Source organism: Genypterus blacodes, unplaced genomic scaffold (assembly GCF_046128005.1).
Source record: "Genypterus blacodes isolate CSIRO-AG114 ecotype Tasmania unplaced genomic scaffold, CSIRO-AGI_Gbla_v1 ptg000059l_1, whole genome shotgun sequence".
Taxonomy (NCBI): domain Eukaryota; kingdom Metazoa; phylum Chordata; class Actinopteri; order Ophidiiformes; family Ophidiidae; genus Genypterus; species Genypterus blacodes.
The window spans coordinates 1,191,620-1,206,646 of NW_027466871.1; the positions used below are offsets into that span (position 1 = coordinate 1,191,620).

The 15,027-nt window shown below is 43.8% G+C and overlaps 3 protein-coding genes across 3 annotated transcripts; all 3 read right to left on the minus strand.

The window, feature by feature from the left end:
• Positions 1-141: 141 nt before the first annotated feature.
• Positions 142-3,371, minus strand: stmn2a (stathmin 2a). The gene is made up of 5 exons (XM_076153864.1): positions 3,211-3,371; positions 1,224-1,319; positions 943-1,115; positions 666-857; positions 142-574 (listed from the first exon to the last, which is right to left on the minus strand). Exons 1-5 carry the CDS (start codon positions 3,227-3,229, stop codon positions 515-517), a joined length of 540 nt encoding a protein of 179 aa, XP_076009979.1. The 5' UTR covers positions 3,230-3,371; the 3' UTR covers positions 142-514.
• A 448-nt stretch (positions 3,372-3,819) lies between these two features.
• Positions 3,820-7,346, minus strand: upp1 (uridine phosphorylase 1). Its single transcript, XM_076153863.1, has 7 exons — positions 7,143-7,346; positions 5,729-5,840; positions 5,472-5,630; positions 5,240-5,354; positions 4,770-4,979; positions 4,534-4,680; positions 3,820-4,419 (listed from the first exon to the last, which is right to left on the minus strand). Exons 1-7 carry the CDS (start codon positions 7,181-7,183, stop codon positions 4,268-4,270), a joined length of 936 nt encoding a protein of 311 aa, XP_076009978.1. The 5' UTR covers positions 7,184-7,346; the 3' UTR covers positions 3,820-4,267.
• Positions 7,347-10,101: 2,755 nt separating this feature from the next.
• On the minus strand, positions 10,102-13,628 carry LOC143003332 (uridine phosphorylase 1-like). Its single transcript, XM_076153936.1, has 7 exons — positions 13,370-13,628; positions 12,011-12,122; positions 11,754-11,912; positions 11,522-11,636; positions 11,052-11,261; positions 10,816-10,962; positions 10,102-10,701 (listed from the first exon to the last, which is right to left on the minus strand). The coding sequence occupies exons 1-7, from the start codon at positions 13,408-13,410 to the stop codon at positions 10,550-10,552; spliced, it is 936 nt and encodes a 311-aa protein (XP_076010051.1). The 5' UTR covers positions 13,411-13,628; the 3' UTR covers positions 10,102-10,549.
• Positions 13,629-15,027: the final 1,399 nt, after the last annotated feature.

The window sequence follows — 15,027 nt, forward strand, 5'->3', positions numbered from 1 at the left end:
AAGAACCGAAAGAATCAGTCACAAACAAAATATTTGATATTGTACAGTGCAGTACATTAGAATGTTTGTGTGTATTTCACCTAACACCAGAGACGGAGAGAGAGAGAGAGAGAGAGAGAGAGAGAGAGAGATAGAAGATAGATAGATAGATAGATAGATAGATAGATAGATAGATAGATAGATAGATAGATAGATAGATAGATATTAAAAAAAGTATTCACAAAATAATAGCCGCATTATCACATTTTCTCTAAAATCAAGGAATCCCTTTAATTCTCAAGAGAGCTGTTATTTATGTTGGTTTCCACTGGTAATACTGATAGAGGACTGATAGAGCTGTGAGTGGTGTGCTGTGGTGTGTTGTGGTGTGGTGTACTGGTGAGGTGAGGTCCTCCACCTCCTCTCGGGCCTCCAGGGTTGGGGGTCCCTCTTCTGGAGAGGGTGAGGGCAGGGTGAGGAATGGTGCTGAAGGAGGTGACGTAGATGGATGTGGGAGGGCAGGACGCAGCTTGGCTCATGCTGTCAGCTCTTCCCTCAGCTCTTTGTTCCTGCGTACCACAGCTGCATGTCGTTCCTGCAAAACCAACACAAGCACAGGTAAGAGTGAAGGAGCCACCATGCAGGAGAGCATCTGATATCTGAGCAAAACAACCGAGGGTTTGTACCTTCTCCTGCAGACGCTCCAGCATGGCTGCCAGCTGGGCTTCACGGTTCTCCTTGATCTGATCCATCTTCATCTGCAGCTTCTCCTCAGCCATCTTGCTGAAGTTGCTGTTCTCCTCCATGGCCTTTAGCAACACATCCCTCTCATGCTCTCGCTTTTCTGCCAAAGCCCTCAGCACATGGGCCTCCTGAATCTAAAATGCAGAGAGACAATACCCTGATCAGACTGTTTCTCGGCCTAAGGGTTTTATTCCAATTTAAAACATGTTAAATACTCACCTTCCTCCGATCTTCAGCAGCCTCCAATTTCTTCTCAATGTCCTCCAGAGAGATGTCCCTCTTTGGGGGTGAGGGCAGATTGTGGGCTACTTCTGACACTGGTGTCGGAGGCTTCAGAATCACCTCAAAGGCCTGACCAGAAGCCCGCTTGTTGATGGGTTTCACCTCCATGTCTGTAAATAAAGACAACAATTCCTAATGTCTGTATTTGTGAATCACCCACCAGGGGAGAATTGTTTAGATTTTATTAGAGAAAAATCAATGCCCGAGCTCATCCATACCTTCAAACTCGCAGACCAGCTTGTTGCGTGTCTCCGGGTAGAAGCAGGAGCAGATGAGGGAGAGAACAGACAACTCCTTCATCTTCTCTTTGTACGCTGCGGGAACATAAACACACAACATCCCCCCCTTTGAGTCCCGGGCAGTAGGAAAAAAAACAATGACTGGGCTGAACGTGCAGAGCAGCTTTGATATGTGGTTCACTCCACATAAAACCAAACGGCTCTGAATATGTCAGCAAATAATGAGCCGGTCTGAGAAAATTCCTAAATGAAGTGATTACGAGTCAGGGGGAAGAGGGTGGGGGGGGGGGGGTCACTCAATAATCCAATTAGAATAAGATGTGCACTGTGTTCAGCATCTATTCCGAGCCTTTAAGATCCTGCTCTGCTTCATCAATTATTTACTGATGAAGAGGGCGTGGGGGTGGGGGTGGTGAGGCATAAACGTGACTGCTAGGCCTCAACTCAAGACTCTGAAGACTTTGAAGGGAAGAATAAAACAATCTTGATTACTCCTGATTGAATGTTGCCATGGATACATTTAATTTCAATCACAGTATCATTGTGATCTGTTTTGATTTCCCTCAGCACAAATCTGCATAAGATCAATGATCATGGGGACAAAAACAACCTCACACACCTTCTAATCTGTTTCACCTTGTCTTTACCGCTGAGTGTCTCTCCAATCACAATTCACAGTTGAATATATTTGTCCATAATATTCACTTTTGATTGATTCTGGGGTGAGATTTTCTTCACCGACTGCTCAGGCTTCTTTCATCTCATTGGAAAACTCTTCTTTCTTTTTTTTCACCCAATGCGCTTTGTTTTTTTGACAGCGTGCCCAGCCGGCTGCTCAGAGCAGGACTACAGATTGTCAATGCTGCTGAGCCTTCTGCTGCAAAGGCCAGCGTGTGAAGCGGCCCCGTGCTGCAGGGCTGGCCTGCCTCCCACCCTGCCCATACACCTGCTCGCTACACTGCTGCCACCACATAGGCCATCATCATGAAGCCTGGTCTGAACAGCATGCTGGATATGAAGAAGGACCACACAAAGTGAAGTGAAGAAGGGAGGGGGTTTATTCCAGACATGACACATGCATCAGATGTGTGTGTGCTGAAACAAACAAAAAAAACACCCCAAATATCCAAAAATGTATAAGAAAAATAAAAGTAAACATTTCTGTGTACAAACTAGGCCTGATAATGTTGTATTTAGCTTCTATATGAGCCTTTTCTCTTCTTCAAAAGCATCTGTCACCACTGCTGATGGATGTCTGCCTCCTCGGGAAAGACAAGCTAAGGAAGCTACACGCAGGCGATAAAAGGAGCAAACGCAGATAAATGACACAAACACTCTTTAACCCAAATCCATCCATCCAGCCAGAGCTGCTCCATCCCGGGCGGTGTGTGCGGGTGTGAGGGAGCCTGTCAGCGGTGCGGCGCTGCGGGCTCGATGCTCGGCGGCCCCGTGTCTTGGGTGGGGTCCTTCTGCATTATGCTGCATGTACAGTACAGGGGCCGCCGCCGTATTATGAACCGCAGGTGCAGCGTGGTAAATAAAAGCACCTCGGATCACTTGATACTGTGAAAACATCATATGTAACACCACCTAACAATGTTAAAGACGGATTAACACGTTTATATAAAATAGGATGATGGATGAGAGACATTTTGGGGAGGATGCTGGGCTGTAAGCACAGATTCCTGCGGTCATTAGCAGACTCTTGTGCGGAGATTCGGGGGAAATTTTTTTTAAATTAGAGGCCGAGATTGAAACGCAGCAAATGCTGAAGCATCTTAAATAGCCTTAGTTTGCATTTAATCGCACCGCGATGAAAATGCAACCGTGGATCCGTCACAGGCATCAGCCGGCAATCACACCGGGCCGAGGCGGCTCCAGAGAAAGAAACGCAGTCGGTCCCTTCACCCCTCCATCCCTCCATCCCTCCCTTCATGTAACAATGGGGGAGAATGATCATGCTTACCGGTCGCTGTCTTGGCCATGGCTTTTGTATTTCTCCACGGAGGATGCTGGAGCTCCCGTCAGGTGAACAGTGATGCTGCTTAAGGCACTGAGTCAGCGAATAGAGCCGGCGAGGATCCGGTAGCAGACGGGGGGCGAGAGACACGGGAGCGCGCAGGCGGATGGGGGGGGGGGGGGGCGGGCACGGGAGCGCGCAGGCGGACCCTCCTCTGTCCTCTGACGCGCACTCCGTGACCATCGTCTGCCTCGCCAACACGCCTACAGTACTTTGAAGAGGCAATTTACAGTACATGTGGATCAGTATTTACTTTTTCTAGATAGAATATATGATTTGCACTATAAGAACTTAATATCTGTATTTTTTCACAGCTTTGAGTTGGAAGAAGGTTTATAGTCTCAAGTCCAAGTGATGTCAAGGTGTTTCTGATTATGTCAAGTCTGAGTCAGCAAATGTGTGAGTGGAGTCAAAGTCAATTCAGTTGTGTGACTTGAGCCGCTATGAGTGACAGAGAGAGAGCAAGTTGTGTGTCCATCCGTCCAGTCGTCCTTAAGAACATGACACATAACATATTCTAACATCAACCGAATAAGATCATTCAGACAGATGAAATGTGTCTACACTGTTGACCATATTTATTGTAGAAACAAAGGCACAATAGTTTCAATATCAAAATAAACAAATAGTATTATTACCTCCATATAATCTATATCACTGCACTGCAAATTTGACCTGAACACATCACACAGTCCTGTTTTGGTCCTTGTGAATACATTTACATGAATAATTGCCATTTTGATAACCGTTTGGTAATATATTTGAATATTTAAAAAATGGTGTGTTCAGAAAGAATGGGGTAAAAAAAAGGTAATACACAGTGCATTTTGTCATTCAAGAGTAAAAAACCTTTATAATAAGGTTATAATAATGGTGAAAAACAATCAATTACATCAATGTGAACAGAAGTAAATTCCGTGGTTATTATAGTATGGATTGTGGGTATTATTCAGTAGGCTATAGTGCAGATAGATGATGCCCAGTGTTTTCAGTGTAGGTTCAGTTAGGGAGGTCCTGCCTTGGCACTCAGCTGCTTCTTGATGTAGTGGCCAGCCAGTACCTGAGGATGTTTTTGGTAACATTGAAGAACATCGTGAGAGCTGCTGAGCTGATCTCCCTTCAGTCGATCCAGCAGCGTCACACAGACTACAGCAGCTGAAGGACAACAGGAAATGATGGCGGCATTAAAAACACCAAGACACTCGAGTATTCTGTGGTTTGAGAGGCGTAGGCCGGTGCTAACATCATGTCTGTCTGGGCTCTTCTTACCTCGTACACCACTCAGCTTGCACATAGCAGCAAAGACTAAGGACTCCATTTCAATATTGCAGACTCCTGCTTCAGAGGCTTTATTTAAGTAGTCCTGTTTGTCTTTCTCAGTGTAAGAGCAGAAGGCACCATCCAAACGTCCCTGACCTGGACAGAAACGCAGACGGATGAAGGAATCACTGTCAAGATGTCAGTGAACTATGTGAATTACACCTAAAACGCACCAGCGTCCATACCTTCATAGAAGTCCAGAGTACACATGGTGTTTCCTATCACCGTCTCAAACTGATTCAGCTCCTTGCTGCACTGTAACAGCTCCTCAGCCAGACTTTGGCTCAGGTCAGTGTTGCGCACCACCATCTTGCCCAGGATCACCTGCTCAAACTTAGGCTGGAAGCTGGCATCCACAGACTGCTTGGTGACAACAACGGTGCCTGGTGCAAGGCCTGGAAAGCAAGACAGGAAATACAGGATGGTTGATATAAGAACAAATAAATGGATTTGGGCGTCCTCCTGTGGAATTACTACAGTATAGATCAGACCAGCCAACATTTATGAACAATCCTGTGTGAAGTCTTCTGCTTTCAACCCTTGAGACCCAGAGACTGAATACAGGCACAGTTGCAGCCTTGGGATTAAAGTCATAATCGGATTTCTAGTTTGATACAGTGGCATTAGGCATTTGTATAACAGATATGCATCTTACCTATTCCACCTGATGTTCCAATGCGTAAGATTGTAACATCGGAGCAATTTGCGTGATGGAGGAGCTTAAATAGCTCATGCAACATTATGGCAATGGACGGGATGCCAATTCCATGCTGGAAGCCAGGAAGCACAGATGTTACATTGCAGCTCTGCATAATCAATCGTGGATTTAAAATATTGCTTTATAGATTACTGAAATTGTTATTAAATGATTTTGAGAGTTTACATACACTGACAGAGAGGACAGGTCCAACTTTGTACATGGCATAACGGTCTGTTCCAACACAGATGTTGGGATAATCTGATTTGGGGTCCTTCATGTCCAGCTCAGCAGCAATGTACTCAATGAAATCTTTCATCCTCCAGGGGCTGCCCCCAACACACACAAACTGGAAGGAAACACACACACACACAGCACCATTAGTAAATAAAGAATACTGTACCACAGAAAAAGGATTGCATTCTAACAGGAGATAATGTTTCATACTTTGACATCACCAAACATGGCTGGCAGGTTGTGAGTCTTGGTTCCCAGGTTGAAGTGGTAGAGAAAGTCGTCTGTCATTGCATCCAGGTGGGGGTTGTGCACAAAGACAGGGCTGATGAAGAGAGATCCGTTTTGTCAATATAAGCAGACAAAACTTACCCAGACTAACTATGATTGTTGTGTTTTAGTGACTGTAGCACAAAATCAAGCATGTGTACGAAATGAAAACAAAAAAACAACAGAGAGCGAAGCGGGAGAAAATGATAGTTTGCACGTAGTTTGCACGTACGCACACGCGCACACGCGCGCACACACACAAACACACACACACACACACACACACACACACACACACACAATCACACACGCGCGCGCAAGGTTCAGTAAAGCGCAGTGTCCAAAACGACTTTCTGTTTGCATTTCCGGGATTGGATTGCCGCTGGGTCCTAAATAGAGCCGATTTAGGTAGAGGCGTCTCTATCTTATTCTGTGTGTGTGTGTGTGTGTGTGTGTGTGTGTGTGTGTGTGTGTGTGTGTGTGTGTGTGTGTGTGTGTGTGTGTGTGTGTGTGTGTGTGTGCGTGTGTGTTGTTCGAAGCTGCAGCAGCATTATTCCCACAAAACATGGCAGAAACATTGTTCAGAGGTCATTGACACACTGTCATGTCCTATAACATCACTGACATTAAGGTCACAGCACATGCCATGTTACGGGAGCTATTCATGGATAGGGTCATTATTTTAAATATATTATAACTATAATATGATGTATTAGTAGTAATCGACTTGGTTCAAATGAATCCTTCGTTAAACTATGGCGTAAGTCAGTGGTTCCCTAACGCAGTGGTTTTTCAGCAGGGCCCCCCTATTATAGATCGGAATTGTTTCGCGCGCCCCCCATACGGGTCGGCCCGATCGGGGGGGCACAACATAAAACAATACGGGTCGGGGGGTGACGGGGGGTGACCACCACTGGCGTAAGTGATACATCTGGTTCAAGTTTTTTTTAATGAAATCCCCTTGGTTTCACGTAGAACATGTAACGCTCACCCGTATGTAACATACAGAGGGTTGAATCAAAGTCATTTTTCATGAATGTGGCCATGGTGGTGGTCCCACATGCTGTGAAGATGCAGAGCTTCTAGTTGGAAAAAAAAACTTGTGTTGTTGTTATGAAGCCCTCTTCCTCCACAAGTAAATGTTTACTTTTAATACTTAATATAAAACATTCCTTTTCAAGAACAGAAAATGATCACCACACCCTGTTTGTGAAGCCTGTGAGTCAGTATCCTGGTATGGTCACATCATTTCCTCAATCCTTAATAGACACACAGACTGTAGCAAAGTGAAGCAGTTTCCCCACACAGAGGTTCGGGGGCATTCAGGTGTCATTGAACCGGGAACCAAACTTCTCACCTCCAGCATGATGCGGTTTGAAGGTCGCGCTTTGGGTCCATCTCGTTCCCGGGTCTCTAAACAAGTCCAGGGTCACAGTGAGCAGCCGGGATGCGAGTGGAGCAGACTATGCCTCTTCACTAAAACCTTTACTTTTAGGCTGAAGCTGATCTGAGTCCGAGTCTCTAACTTTCCGTCAGTTTCGGTTTCGCCGTTACAAAAACGCACCGTTGATGTGGCGACAGCACGACACGAAACCCCGCCCATGATTAAGTCACACCTCACTTTGCTGTGAGCCGTCCCAGCATCCATGCGGGTTTTCGTCTTTTGCCACGTAGCACCAGAACCCCCCATCCCGTTCCAGTGATTAAACTAAATTTCACAATAAAGACACAAAGTCTACTCTATCATCTCTTGTTATCACTCAGAAGGTCAGCCATTTTTCTTGTTGATGTCAAATGTCTGATGATTACATAGATTAACAACATGCATCGTTCTGTACTAATGTGAAGACAATTCAGGCATGATACAGTATATGTCCCTGTTTGTGAGTGACAGCAGCATGTGACTAATGGCTTACATTCAAGTATTTAGAGTTTGACCCCAGTCCTTTGATTATCGTGGAGCAGCATTGTTTCATTTCTCCACCTTGCAATCATGAACTCTGTCTATGAATTCTTGAATACTGAGTTCCGGACCACCATGCAGGTTCTAAATTTAGAGCTCCTCCAATGTTTTATAGAGGAGGAGGCCAATGTTCCTCCATAATAACATCAGAGACTAAGTGGTGCTACAAATTATTTAACCATGGGTGTTCACAGATTTTCACACAGGAATTCTGCATTTTGGCAAATGTCTTGTTAAATAAATAATGACTCAGTGGAGTTTATCACCTGAGGTGCCATGGAAAGGATAGGAACTAGTAAGACCGGATAATATTTTAATGTCCTGGGCGTAAACAACCACAGAAGTGAAAGAGGATGCATTTCCTTCAAAACATCAAAACATCAAAGTAACGCCTCCTATTAAACTGTTTAAAGGGTTTCTGATGAGGACAAATCTATCGCAAATTACACATTATTCTCAGCCGAATAAATCTTTCTATTTTACGATGAATAGTAGTGATGTTGAGTACGGAGACATATCCACAAAAGAAAACATCAACAGATCACACTGTGAAAGTCAAACTGTTTTTTATGAGTGAACATATTTACAACTTTCAGTAAGACACTCAATCCCAACGTGCACCAGAGGACAGACAGTAAATCTGCGGTCATTTCAGTAAGGTTTGGTCTTTTGTGACTCAAACGAAATGATATGTCGGAGACTGTTCGAGTACAGAGTTGCTGCAGTATTGAAATGAAATGCAGGACAATAATTAAAATAGTACTATCATTCTACATGATTATTAATACTTTCACTGTAGCTTGAGTCATTCACTGCAGAACATCCAAGCACAGACTTCTACACCCATAATTAACAACAACAACAACAAACGCAAACTGGTTTTATGAATATGTGCAAAAGTACTGCAAACACTCATTAGTCTCTTTGTAAGCAAAAAAAAACAATTTAAATAAACATCAAAAGTAAAAAACACTGATAATGACACTGGTAGCAGAAACACAGTATCGTGTGAATCTGTGCAAATGTCTTGAAACTTCATGACTGAAGCATCTCTAACTTTACTTCCGTCTTTCCAAACTCTATCCACTCCACACAAACACAGCAGCAAATCTAGTCGGCTAAACTGGAAACAGGAAATATGCAGATAGTGTCATTGTCTTTTCGCAATGTGGCTGAATTGCAAACTCTGCAAAGCCCAAACTGTCATGTTTTGGTTCCCTTAGAAGAAAATGAATGGACACAGAGTTTGATAGTGAAGTGATTCGAATTATGCACAGTAGGTGTTCTGAATGTACGCTCACATTTCTTCTCTTGCCCGATTCCTGATTCGAAATGATATGTCGGAGACTGTTCGAGTACAGAGTTGCTGCAGTATTGAAATGAAATGCAGGACAGTAATTAAAATAGTACTTGTGTTATTTTTTGGAATATTCTATATGATTATTAATACTTTCACTGTAGCTTGAGTCATTCACTGCAGAACATCCAAGCACAGACTTCTACACCCATAATTAACAACAACAACAACAAACGCAAACTGGTTTTAGTATAATGAATACGTGCAAAAGTACTGCAAACACTCATTAGTCTCTTTGTAAGCAAAAAAAAACAATTTTTTTTACAGGCATCAGCCGGCAATCACACCGGGCCGAGGCGGCTCCAGAGAAAGAAACGCAGTCGGTCCCTTCACCCCTCCATCCCTCCATCCCTCCCTTCATGTAACAATGGGGGAGAATGATCATGCTTACCGGTCGCTGTCTTGGCCATGGCTTTTGTATTTCTCCACGGAGGATGCTGGAGCTCCCGTCAGGTGAACAGTGATGCTGCTTAAGGCACTGAGTCAGCGAATAGAGCCGGCGAGGATCCGGTAGCAGACGGGGGGCGAGAGACACGGGAGCGCGCAGGCGGATGGGGGGGGGGGCGGGCACGGGAGCGCGCAGGCGGACCCTCCTCTGTCCTCTGACGCGCACTCCGTGACCATCGTCTGCCTCGCCAACACGCCTACAGTACTTTGAAGAGGCAATTTACAGTACATGTGGATCAGTATTTACTTTTTCTAGATAGAATATATGATTTGCACTATAAGAACTTAATATCTGTATTTTTTCACAGCTTTGAGTTGGGAGAAGGTTTATAGTCTCAAGTCCAAGTGATGTCAAGGTGTTTCTGATTATGTCAAGTCTGAGTCAGCAAATGTGTGAGTGGAGTCAAAGTCAATTCAGTTGTGTGACTTGAGCCGCTATGAGTGACAGAGAGAGAGCAAGTTGTGTGTCCATCCGTCCAGTCGTCCTTAAGAACATGACACATAACATATTCTAACATCAACCGAATAAGATCATTCAGACAGATGAAATGTGTCTACACTGTTGACCATATTTATTGTAGAAACAAAGGCACAATAGTTTCAATATCAAAATAAACAAATAGTATTATTACCTCCATATAATCTATATCACTGCACTGCAAATTTGACCTGAACACATCACACAGTCCTGTTTTGGTCCTTGTGAATACATTTACATGAATAATTGCCATTTTGAAAACCGTTTGGTAATATATTTGAATATTTAAAAAATGGTGTGTTCAGAAAGAATGGGGTAAAAAAAAGGTAATACACAGTGCATTTTGTCATTCAAGAGTAAAAAACCTTTATAATAAGGTTATAATAATGGTGAAAAACAATCAATTACATCAATGTGAACAGAAGTAAATTCCGTGGTTATTATAGTATGGATTGTGGGTATTATTCAGTAGGCTATAGTGCAGATAGATGATGCCCAGTGTTTTCAGTGTAGGTTCAGTTAGGGAGGTCCTGCCTTGGCACTCAGCTGCTTCTTGATGTAGTGGCCAGCCAGTACCTGAGGATGTTTTTGGTAACATTGAAGAACATCGTGAGAGCTGCTGAGCTGATCTCCCTTCAGTCGATCCAGCAGCGTCACACAGACTACAGCAGCTGAAGGACAACAGGAAATGATGGCGGCATTAAAAACACCAAGACACTCGAGTATTCTGTGGTTTGAGAGGCGTAGGCCTGTGCTAACATCATGTCTGTCTGGGCTCTTCTTACCTCGTACACCACTCAGCTTGCACATAGCAGCAAAGACTAAGGACTCCATTTCAATATTGCAGACTCCTGCTTCAGAGGCTTTATTTAAGTAGTCCTGTTTGTCTTTCTCAGTGTAAGAGCAGAAGGCACCATCCAAACGTCCCTGACCTGGACAGAAACACAGACGGATGAAGGAATCACTGTCAAGATGTCAGTGAACTATGTGAATTACACCTAAAACGCACCAGCGTCCATACCTTCATAGAAGTCCAGAGTACACATGGTGTTTCCTATCACCGTCTCAAACTGATTCAGCTCCTTGCTGCACTGTAACAGCTCCTCAGCCAGACTTTGGCTCAGGTCAGTGTTGCGCACCACCATCTTGCCCAGGATCACCTGCTCAAACTTAGGCTGGAAGCTGGCATCCACAGACTGCTTGGTGACAACAACGGTGCCTGGTGCAAGGCCTGGAAAGCAAGACAGGAAATACAGGAAGGTTGATATAAGAACAAATAAATGGATTTGGGCGTCCTCCTGTGGAATTACTACAGTACAGATCAGACCAGCCAACATTTACGAACAATCCTGTGTGAAGTCTTCTGCTTTCAACCCTTGAGACCCAGAGACTGAATACAGGCACAGTTGCAGCCTTGGGATTAAAGTCATAATCGGATTTCTAGTTTGATACAGTGGCATTAGGCATTTGTATAACAGATATGCATCTTACCTATTCCACCTGATGTTCCAATGCGTAAGATTGTAACATCGGAGCAATTTGCGTGATGGAGGAGCTTAAATAGCTCATGCAACATTATGGCAATGGACGGGATGCCAATTCCATGCTGGAAGCCAGGAAGCACAGATGTTACATTGCAGCTCTGCATAATCAATCGTGGATTTAAAATATTGCTTTATAGATTACTGAAATTGTTATTAAATGATTTTGAGAGTTTACATACACTGACAGAGAGGACAGGTCCAACTTTGTACATGGCATAACGGTCTGTTCCAACACAGATGTTGGGATAATCTGATTTGGGGTCCTTCATGTCCAGCTCAGCAGCAATGTACTCAATGAAATCTTTCATCCTCCAGGGGCTGCCCCCAACACACACAAACTGGAAGGAAACACACACACACACAGCACCATTAGTAAATAAAGAATACTGTACCACAGAAAAAGGATTGCATTCTAACAGGAGATAATGTTTCATACTTTGACATCACCAAACATGGCTGGCAGGTTGTGAGTCTTGGTTCCCAGGTTGAAGTGGTAGAGAAAGTCGTCTGTCATTGCATCCAGGTGGGGGTTGTGCACAAAGACAGGGCTGATGAAGAGAGATCCGTTTTGTCAATATAAGCAGACAAAACTTACCCAGACTAACTATGATTGTTGTGCTTTAGTGACTGTAGCACAAAATCAAGCATGTGTACGAAATGAAAACAAAACAACAACAGAGAGCGAAGCGGGAGAAAATGATAGTTTGCACGTAGTTTGCACGTACGCACACGCGCGCGCACACACACACACACACACACACACACACGCGCGCGCAAGGTTCAGTAAAGCGCAGTGTCCAAAACGACTTTCTGTTTGCATTTCCGGGATTGGATTGCCGCTGGGTCCCAAATAGAGCCGATTTAGGTAGAGGCGTCTCTATCTTATTCTGTGTGTGTGTGTGTGTGTGTGTGTGTGTGTGTGTGTGTGTGTGTATGTGTGTGTGTGTGTGTGTGTGTGTGCGTGTGTGTTGTTCGAAGCTGCAGCAGCATTATTCCCACAAAACATGGCAGAAACATTGTTCAGAGGTCATTGACACACTGTCATGTCCTATAACATCACTGACATTAAGGTCACAGCACATGCCATGTTACGGGAGCTATTCATGGATAGGGTCATTATTTTAAATATATTATAACTATAATATGATGTATTAGTAGTAATCGACTTGGTTCAAATGAATCCTTCGTTAAACTATGGCGTAAGTCAGTGGTTCCCTAACGCAGTGGTTTTTCAGCAGGGCCCCCCTATTATAGATCGGAATTGTTTCGCGCGCCCCCATACGGGTCGGCCCGATCGGGGGGGCACAACATAAAACAATACGGGTCGGGGGGTGACGGGGGGTGACCACCACTGGCGTAAGTGATACATCTGGTTCAAGTTTTTTTTAATGAAATCCCCTTGGTTTCACGTAGAACATGTAACGCTCACCCGTATGTAACATACAGAGGGTTGAATCAAAGTCATTTTTCATGAATGTGGCCATGGTGGTGGTCCCACATGCTGTGAAGATGCAGAGCTTCTAGTTGGAAAAAAAAACTTGTGTTGTTGTTATGAAGCCCTCTTCCTCCACAAGTAAATGTTTACTTTTAATACTTAATATAAAACATTCCTTTTCAAGAACAGAAAATGATCACCACACCCTGTTTGTGAAGCCTGTGAGTCAGTATCCTGGTATGGTCACATCATTTCCTCAATCCTTAATAGACACACAGACTGTAGCAAAGTGAAGCAGTTTCCCCACACAGAGGTTCGGGGGCATTCAGGTGTCATTGAACCGGGAACCAAACTTCTCACCTCCAGCATGATGCGGTTTGAAGGTCGCGCTTTGGGTCCATCTCGTTCCCGGGTCTCTAAACAAGTCCAGGGTCACAGTGAGCAGCCGGGATGCGAGTGGAGCAGACTATGCCTCTTCACTAAAACCTTTACTTTTAGGCTGAAGCTGATCTGAGTCCGAGTCTCTAACTTTCCGTCAGTTTAGGTTTCGCCGTTACAAAAACGCACCGTTGATGTGGCGACAGCACGACACGAAACCCCGCCCACGATTAAGTCACACCTCACTTTGCTGTGAGCCGTCCCAGCATCCATGCGGGTTTTCGTCTTTTGCCACGTAGGAGCACCAGAACCCCCCATCCCGTTCCCCGTGATTAAACTAAATTTCACAATAAAGACACAAAGTCTACTCTATCATCTCTTGTTATCACTCAGAAGGTCAACCATTTTTCTTGTTGATGTCAAATGTCTGATGATTACATAGATTAACAACATGCATCGTTCTGTACTAATGTGAAGACAATTCAGGCATGATACAGTATATGTCCCTGTTTGTGAGTGACAGCAGCATGTGACTAATGGCTTACATTCAAGTATTTAGAGTTTGACCCCAGTCCTTTGATTATCGTGGAGCAGCATTGTTTCATTTCTCCACCTTGCGATCATGAACTCTGTCTATGAATTCTTGAATACTGAGTTCCGGACCACCATGCAGGTTCTAAATTTAGAGCTCCTCCAATGTTCTATAGAGGAGGAGGCCAATGTTCCTCCATACTAACATCAGAGACTAAGTGGTGCTACAAATTATTTAACCATGGGTGTTCACAGATTTTCACACAGGAATTCTGCATTTTGGCAAATGTCTTGTTAAATAAATAATGACTCAGTGGAGTTTATCACCTGAGATGCCATGGAAAGGATAGGAACTAGTAAGACCAGATAATATTTTAATGTCCTGGGCGTAAACAACCACAGAGGTGAAACAGGATGCATTTCCTTCAAAGCATCAAAACATCAAAGTAACGCCTCCTATTAAACTGTTTAAAGGGTTTCTGATGAGGACAAATCTATCGCAAATTACACATTATTCTCAGCCGAATAAATCTTTCTATTTTACGATGAATAGTAGTGATGTTGAGTACGGAGACATATCCACAAAAGAAAACATCAACAGATCACACTGTGAAAGTCAAACTGTTTTTTATGAGTGAACATATTTACAACTTTCAGTAAGACACTCAATCCCAACGTGCACCAGAGGACAGACAGTAAATCTGCAGTCATTTCAGTAAGGTTTGGTCTTTTGTGACTCAAACGAAATGATATGTCGGAGACTGTTCGAGTACAGAGTTGCTGCAGTATTGAAATGAAATGCAGGACAATAATTAAAATAGTACTTGTGTTATTTTTTGGAATATTCTACATGATTATTAATACTTTCACTGTAGCTTGAGTCATTCACTGCAGAACATCCAAGCACAGACTTCTACACCCATAATTAACAACAACAACAACAAACGCAAACTGGTTTTAGTATTATGAATACGTGCAAAAGTACTGCAAACACTCATTAGTCTCTTTGTAAGCAAAAAAAACAATTTTTTTCACAGGCATCAGCCGGCAATCACACCGGGCCGAGGCGGCTCCAGAGAAAGAAACGCAGTCGGTCCCTTCACCCCTCC

Bases quoted from the DNA above. Each gene is read 5' to 3' on its own strand.
- stmn2a (XM_076153864.1), bottom strand. The intron at 858-942 runs GTGAGTATTTAA...TCTGCATTTTAG, and splicing joins CTGCTGAAGATCGGAGGAAG to ATTCAGGAGGCCCATGTGCT. The intron at 575-665 runs GTACAAACCCTC...TTGGTTTTGCAG, and splicing joins TGGAGCGTCTGCAGGAGAAG to GAACGACATGCAGCTGTGGT.
- LOC143003332 (XM_076153936.1), bottom strand. From the start codon at position 13,410: ATGGACCCAAAGCGCGACCTTCAAACCGCATCATGCTGGAG. The intron at 11,913-12,010 runs GTATGAAACATT...GTTTCCTTCCAG, and splicing joins CCATGTTTGGTGATGTCAAA to TTTGTGTGTGTTGGGGGCAG. The intron at 10,963-11,051 runs GTATGGACGCTG...GTTTCTGTCCAG, and splicing joins TACTCTGGACTTCTATGAAG to GTCAGGGACGTTTGGATGGT.
- upp1 (XM_076153863.1), bottom strand. From the start codon at position 7,183: ATGGACCCAAAGCGCGACCTTCAAACCGCATCATGCTGGAG. The intron at 5,841-7,142 runs GTGAGAAGTTTG...TCTCTTCATCAG, and splicing joins CAAACCGCATCATGCTGGAG to CCCTGTCTTTGTGCACAACC. The intron at 5,631-5,728 runs GTATGAAACATT...GTTTCCTTCCAG, and splicing joins CCATGTTTGGTGATGTCAAA to TTTGTGTGTGTTGGGGGCAG.